Here is a 6,859-nt window from a genome sequence, read left to right on the forward strand (position 1 = left end):
GGGGGGAGGGGGGAAGTAGCTTGTTGAAGGTCATATGATAAACACGATTCCTTCCTGAGCGTTCATCCCTTCAGCGAACCACAACGACGAATGACAATGTGCCAGCTACAATCGTGGGAATGCTGAGTTCTGGCAAGGTAGCCAGCTGTGTGCAGGAGAAGCTACAGAGGAAGTGGGAAGGGGAGGAAGTTGCAGGAAGGCGTGGCGAGGTGGCCTGCCAAGACCAGAAGCAGAGAGCAGAGCAGAGCCCGCCTCCATCCACCGGGTCAGCCAGGGCTCGGGGCTTTCCCAGCACTGACCGAAACCTTTTTGCCTTTTCTCGGGACTCAGCCAGATGCGCATCTGTGCGTCTTGGATGCGCTTCTTGGCAAAGCCGGTGGAATCCCGTGTCCCCAGGGGCTGGGTTTGTAACTCGGCTGACTTTGCCCCCCCCCCCCCTCCCCCCCCCCCGCCCCCCAGCCCCGCGCTGCAGACACGCAGGGGAGGGGCGGGCCGGGCCGGGGAGGCGGGACCCGCGGACGGCGCGCTCCGTGCTGCCTCCCCGCGGCCGGCGTCTCGGCCCCGGCCGGGGTTGCTAGGCAACCGGTAAACTCTGCGGCTCCCAGCGGTTTGAGCCGTGCAGGACGCAGACGCAGCGGGCGGGGTGGGGGGGCGGGGGAGAAGCGACCCGAGGAGCCGATCCGGGGTTTAGGGGTCGACGCGGGGAGATCCGTCCAGGCCTGAAGAGGAAAGTGATCGGTGAAGAGGAGGGAGTCCCACTGGTAATAATCACTAATAGTGCATCAATCCCCCCCTCCCCGTGCTGTCCTTCTGGGCTCGTTCTGCAGGGTGCTGGTCAGGACCAGCCTTTCCAATGCCCTCCACTGCATGGGTCCTCGCTGCCCTGGAGACCCTTCCGGGACCCTGCAACCCCGAACACCTTAACCTCCTGCACCCCTGCCCCATGCCCACCCCACCCCGCACCCCTGTGAGACCTCTGCTGGGTTTACAGTTCGATGGGTAGAAAATCTGCCCTGAAGAGAACTTTGTGATGAGAGAGGGAAGGAAATAAAGAATGATGTGCATCTGCTAGGTGCCATTTGTGGGGGGCACGGAGGGTTTGACTCTTGGCCTTGGAGTTCCTAGGCAAGGGGTCTGTCTACCTCTGAGCCATGCCTCACTTTGAATCCTTTCTTCTGTCTCTCTGGCTGAGAGGTGCCACTGTCCAGGATCACAGCCGGTAGCCCACAGTTGGTTGAGTCTTCATAGCCCATGCAGTTGTTTTTTCCTGCAACAAGATCCTAGTTTGCTCCTTCTCTTGAACTGCGGAAGTGCATCCTCTCCTAGCCTTCAGATCCCGTGTCCCTCTTCAAGTCCCTTGTTTGTTTTAAGTCTTCTCTTTATTTATTTTTGGGGGGGGATTGGGGGTTAAAAAAGGAAGAGGGAGAATGGGAGAGGAGCTGTAGAGAGCCCAGGTTTAAAAGGTTGGTGTCAATGGTACACACTCAGCAGGTGACAAAAACAGGCTCAGGCTTCTCTGTGTGAGGCCCTGGGAATAGAAGGCGAATAAAGAAGGCCACCTCTCAGACAGCAGGGGAGGCGTGGCTCAAGTGGTAGAAGGGCATTGGCCTTTGTGTGTGTACAAGATTAGGGCTTAAACTCAAGGTCTCTGTCTCCCAGTGTCTGACTCTGTCTGCCTGTCCCCCACCCCCTCACTCTCCTCCTCTTTCTGTCTCTCCCTCTCCTGGGGTTATACACCTCCACTTCCTGATTGGGTGGTAAATTGGAGATTAACCATGTGCCTGAACTGTTTTCAAACTTCGATCTTCAGATCTCAGGCCCCCAAGTAGCTAGGATGACAGGTGTGAGCTGTCCGCACCTGGGAAGAGAGCCCAGGGATGGCCCACAGCACTGAGTTGTGAGCATTGTTGGAGGAAGCATTGTTGGGAAGATCCAAAGGCCTATGTCACTCTCCTAATTCTGGGACCTCCTCCTTCCCGCCTGGGTCCACCAAGCTTGGGGCAGGGGCCCAGTGTGAGCAGCGGGGAGGACTAGGGAGGGAAGGCTCTTTTGTCAGGTGAGTTCCTTAGAACCCCAGAATGCCAGGTGCCATGGGTCAGCCATGGGTCAGCAGGAAGGAAGACCCCCACTGCATGTTTGCCAGGTAGGGCTGGACAGTCCTGGGCACACAAACTGGGACTTCCCCCTGGATTAGAACAAGAGGAAAACGTCCTCCTCTTATTCTATGGCGGAGTCCTGTGCAGGGGTCAGCCTTCCCCTTCCCTCCCCCACCAGCCCAGGAATGGAGACCCTCTTCCTGCCTTTCTCTACACTGGAGAAACACACTTCCTGTTAAGCCACAGGGGTCCTTTCTTCTCCAGAAATGAGTCTGCTCATTCTATCAACAAAGGGGTGAAAGGCAGGGATTAGCTATGTAGCCCAGATAAACCTCAAAATCACAATCATTCTGCCTCACCCTCCTGAAGTCAGTTTTAGACCCCTAGTCCCAAAGTCAAGGAATTCGAAGTTAGGTCCAGCCATTCACTCTATATGCCAAATAAATAGGATAGTGGCTCAGGCCTGTAATCCTAACTACTCAAGAAGGCTGAGATCTGAGGACCAGGATGTGAAGCCAGGCCAGGCAGGAAAAGTCCAGGAGACTCATCGCCAATTAACCACCCAAAAAACTGAAATTAGAGGTATGGGGTCAAGTAGTAGAGTGCCAGCCTTGAGTGAAGAAGCTAAGGGACATCATCCAGACCCTGAGTTCAAGCTCCAGTACGCATGCACGCACACCCCCTCACACCCACACACCCACACCCACACCCATACACACACAATGCTTTATCAGTGAATATAGTCTTTCTTGCAGCCCAAGATGATTGCAAAACTGACTGCAGTAGAGAATAGCTCTGATCAAAGGGCAAAAAGTTGGGGAGCTTTTAGTTAATTCGTAGGAGCTAGCAAAAGCATCTTTTAGGTTGGCTTAGACTCCCGAGGGCAGAGATTACAGGCACACACCTCCACACCCATTATGAATTTTATTTCGGTAGTGAGGAAAGGTTCCAGTCTGACTCCCGGCCGGTAGCTCATCTGAGTGCTGTGCAGCCCTGTAGGCCTCCAGTCTCCCACAGAGGTCAGGCACCCTCTGAAAAGCCAAGCAGCAGTGAACACAACTGCTGCCCCTCTTTCCAGGCCCCCTGTTCAGCCCCTGCTGAACAGTATGGGGACATCTGCCTCATACTAATTGTCTCCCAAGAAAGGGGAGCTGCCCCTTCCACCCCCTTGGCTGACCTCTCTCACTATTCATCTTCATGCCTTGCTGGCGCTGGGGCGGTCTCCCATATTGGGGCCAGCCTTAAATGTCCCTCTGTCTGCCTCCAACCAAAACAAAGCCAGTGTTCTCCCTCAGGGCTCGGCCTTGGGAGAGAAAAACTGTTAAAAATCTGATGGGGATGAAGAGGCTATTTTTGTCTTCCTGGAGTTTCCTCCTTCTCCCAAGCCTCTTTGTTGAAAGAGGGAGGGAAGGAGGAGACAGGCAGACACACCGACAGACAAGGAAAAGACAGAGACAGCGAGGGAAAGAGGCTGAAGCAATGCTGGGTCCTGCAACCTTCCCTGGGAGGCACAGGGGAAGAATTTAATTAACTTTGCATGCTTTTTCCCCAAAGTCCTATCTTAGTGTAAAAGAAAGATATCAGGAACCAGGCACTGGTGGCTCAGACTTGTAATCCTAGCTACTCAGGAGGCTGAGATTTGAAGATCGCTGCTCTAAACCAGCCTGGGCAGGAGAGTCGGTAAGACTCTTATTTCCAATTAACCACCAGAAAACCAGAAGTGGTGCTGTGGCTGAAAGTGGTAGAGCTCTTAACCTTGAGCAAAAAGGCTCAGGGACTGCACCCAGGACTCGAGTTCAAGCCCCACAACTGACAAGAAAAAGACATGAGGGCCCCCTGCTGCTGTGGGCGTCTCCCCTCACCCCTCTGTCACTGCTTCCACCCAGGAGAGAAGCTGCTAGAGTCTGACTCAAGTTGGTGCTAGAAGCGGTTTGCCATTATGCTGGGTTGGTTGGTTGGTTGGCTTTTGTTTTGTGCTGTGCCAGTACTGGGACTTGAATTCAGAGACTGGCACTTTTTTTTACTTGAGCCACACCTCCTCTTGCAGTTTTTTGCTGGTTGGAGATAAGAGTCTCACAGACTTAAGTTGGCTTCAAACCATGATCCTCACTTCTTTGCCTTCTGAGTAGCTAGGATTACTGGTGTGAGCCACCAGCACTGCAGCTCAGATGGGGTTTTAAAATACAAAGTTAGCTTCTGGAGGGGGGTGGAATCTCCCGTAGGGTCTCTGCCACCCTTTGAAAGCCAGATCACACCACTGGAGCTGCCCCAGGAGAAGGGGCAGGGGCCAGGTGCAGCCCCATAGCCCTGTCTCCCCCTCTCCCCCCTGCAGCAGCTGTTGCCATGGAGATTGTGTACGTGTATCTCAAGAAGCGCAGTGAGTTTGGGAAGCAATGCAACTTCTCAGACCGCCAGGCCGAGCTCAACATCGACATCACGCCCAACCCCGACCTGGCCTTGCAGTTCGTGGAGCGCAACCCAGTGGACAAGGGCATCCAGTGCTCCGCCAGCATGTCGGAGCACGAGGTGGGTCCCGCTTCCCACGCCCCGGGCTGGGGGCCAGAGCAACCAGGTGTCCTGGCCCCCTGGGAGCCGGTGACCTTAGCCTTGTACAGGTGCTAGAGGTGGGGAAGGCCAGCCTTGAGTCACTTTGGGCATTGGGTGTGGGGGAGGAATTCAGGGGATTCAGAGGAAAGAGAACCCATCTCTTAGGAGTAGGCCACAGGAAGTTCCAGCCAGGGTGCGTGGGGTTCTAGATGCTCTGGGGAGACCCAGAGAAGTCCCGCCCATGAACCAGAGGGCTAGGTCAGTAGCTGCTGAGAGAAAATTGGGCAGAATGAGATCACCCACTTTATCATGTCCCTAAACCCCTGTGTGACAGCCATGCTCAACTGGACCAAAACACCTTCCATTTGGGTGTGGTTGGTCCCAGTGTAATTAGTTTAGATGAGCCTGGCACCCGTTGTTCATGCCTGTAATCCTAACTACTCTGGAGGCTGAGATTTGAGGATCATGGTTCAAAGGCAGCCCAGGCAGGAAAGTCCATGAGACTCTTATCTCCAATAAACCACCAGAAAACGGAAGTGATGCTGTGGCTCAAGTGGTAGAGTGTTGGCCTTGAGCTGAAGAGCTGAGGGACAGAGCCCAAGCCCAGTGTTCAAGCCCCATGACCAGCAAAACAAAATAAGTAGCAACCGAAACCAGGCACAAATCAGAAAGTTCCCGCTAAGCGGCTTTGGCAAGGGCCCTTGGCAGTCCATCCTTGGTTGCTCAGGGTCCTGCAAACCCAGGGTCATGGTTTGTAGAGGTGGCCAGTGTCTTCTCTCCTGTGGCGCTCACCTATTGGCTCTCTGTTTAGGCCAATACAGAGCGCTTCGAGATGGAGACTCGGGGAGTTAATCACGTCGAGGGGGGCTGGCCCAAGGACGTGAACCCCCTGGAGCTGGAGCAGACCATCCGATTCCGCAAGAAAGTGGAGAAGGATGAGAACTACATCAACGCCATCATGCAGCTGGGCTGCGTAAGCCTTCCCCCAGCTCCAGCCACGGGCCTCACCCCAACTTCAGTGTCCACCGGGCCTGCCACACCCCTGTTGTTCCTGCCCTCCGTGGGTTTCTGTGTCTATTGAGGGGAGGGAGAATAGCAATTCTTATACCACTTTGCCCTCAAAGATCCATCAATAAATACTGCCCCCGTCCATCCAAAATGCACAGACTGAGTCAGCCACTGGTGGCTGACACCTGTGATCACAGCTCTTCAGGAGGCTGAGAGCTATTTAAAGCCAACCCAGGGAGACAAAGTTCACTAGACTAGCTCCAAAAAAATTACCAACAAAAAGCAGGTCTGGAGGTGGTGTGGCTCGAGTAGTAGAGTGATAGCTGTGAGCAAGCAAGGTGGCCAAGCAGGAGGCTCTGAATTCAAGTCTTGGTACACACACAAAAAAAGTGCCACGTGCCAGTGGTAATCCTAGCTATTCAGGAGGCTGAGATCTGAGGATGGAGGTTCAAAGCCAACCCGGACAGGAAAGTCTGTGAGACTCTTATCTCCAATAAACCACTAGAAAACTGGAAGTGGTGCTGTGGCTCAAGCGGTAGAGCGCTCGCCTTGAGCTGAAGAGCTGAGGGACAGCGCTCAGGCCCAGAGTTCAAGTCCCACGACCAATCCAAAAACAACAACAACAACAACAACAAAGCAGCAGCACAGAGAGAAGGATGGGCAAAGGACTCCCGGTATGTTCCCCCCAGATCATGGAGCACTGTATCAAGCAGAACAATGCCATCAACATTTACGAGGAGTATTTCGATGACGAGGAAGCTGTGGAGGTGACCGAGGAGGCCCCTTCGGCCAAAACACTCAATGTGTTCAGGTAGTTCCCCTGGAAGCAGGCTCTGGGCCACTGTCAGTCCCCCTGGGTGGGCGCTCCATGCCCTGGGCATTATTCACTTCACCAGGGGCAGAGTGACAGGTGCCCCCTCCCCCACCCACCCCCAGTGGGGAAGAGCATCAAGGACGTGCAGGCTGTGTACAGGTGGGGTTAGTTCCTGCCCTGGAGTCAGCCAGAAGTGCTGGACCTCACAGCATGGAGGGCAGAGAGGTCACCCGTCCCACGTTCCTGGGTGTCAACTCCAAGGACAGCAGTTTGACCTCAGGTCTTTTTTTTTGTCGGTCCTGGGGCTTGAACTCTGGGCCTGGGCGCTGTCCCTCAGCTCTTCAGCTCAAGGCGAGCGCTCTACCACTTGAGCTACAGCGCCACTTCCGGTTTT

At 54.6% G+C, this 6,859-nt stretch overlaps 1 protein-coding gene across 1 annotated transcript in view; it reads left to right on the forward strand.

Moving 5' to 3' along the window:
* Positions 1 to 4,439: 4,439 nt before the first annotated feature.
* The window catches only part of Dnai2 (dynein, axonemal, intermediate chain 2), a 15,442-nt gene continuing 13,022 nt past the window's right edge, over positions 4,440 to 6,859 (forward strand). Inside the window, 3 exon segments of the mRNA XM_013036650.1 lie at positions 4,440 to 4,622; positions 5,455 to 5,616; positions 6,341 to 6,462. Coding sequence (XP_012892104.1) covers positions 4,440 to 4,622; positions 5,455 to 5,616; positions 6,341 to 6,462 — 467 coding nt within the window.

Source organism: Dipodomys ordii, unplaced genomic scaffold (assembly GCF_000151885.1).
Source record: "Dipodomys ordii isolate 6190 unplaced genomic scaffold, Dord_2.0 Scaffold7, whole genome shotgun sequence".
Lineage (NCBI taxonomy): Eukaryota > Metazoa > Chordata > Mammalia > Rodentia > Heteromyidae > Dipodomys > Dipodomys ordii.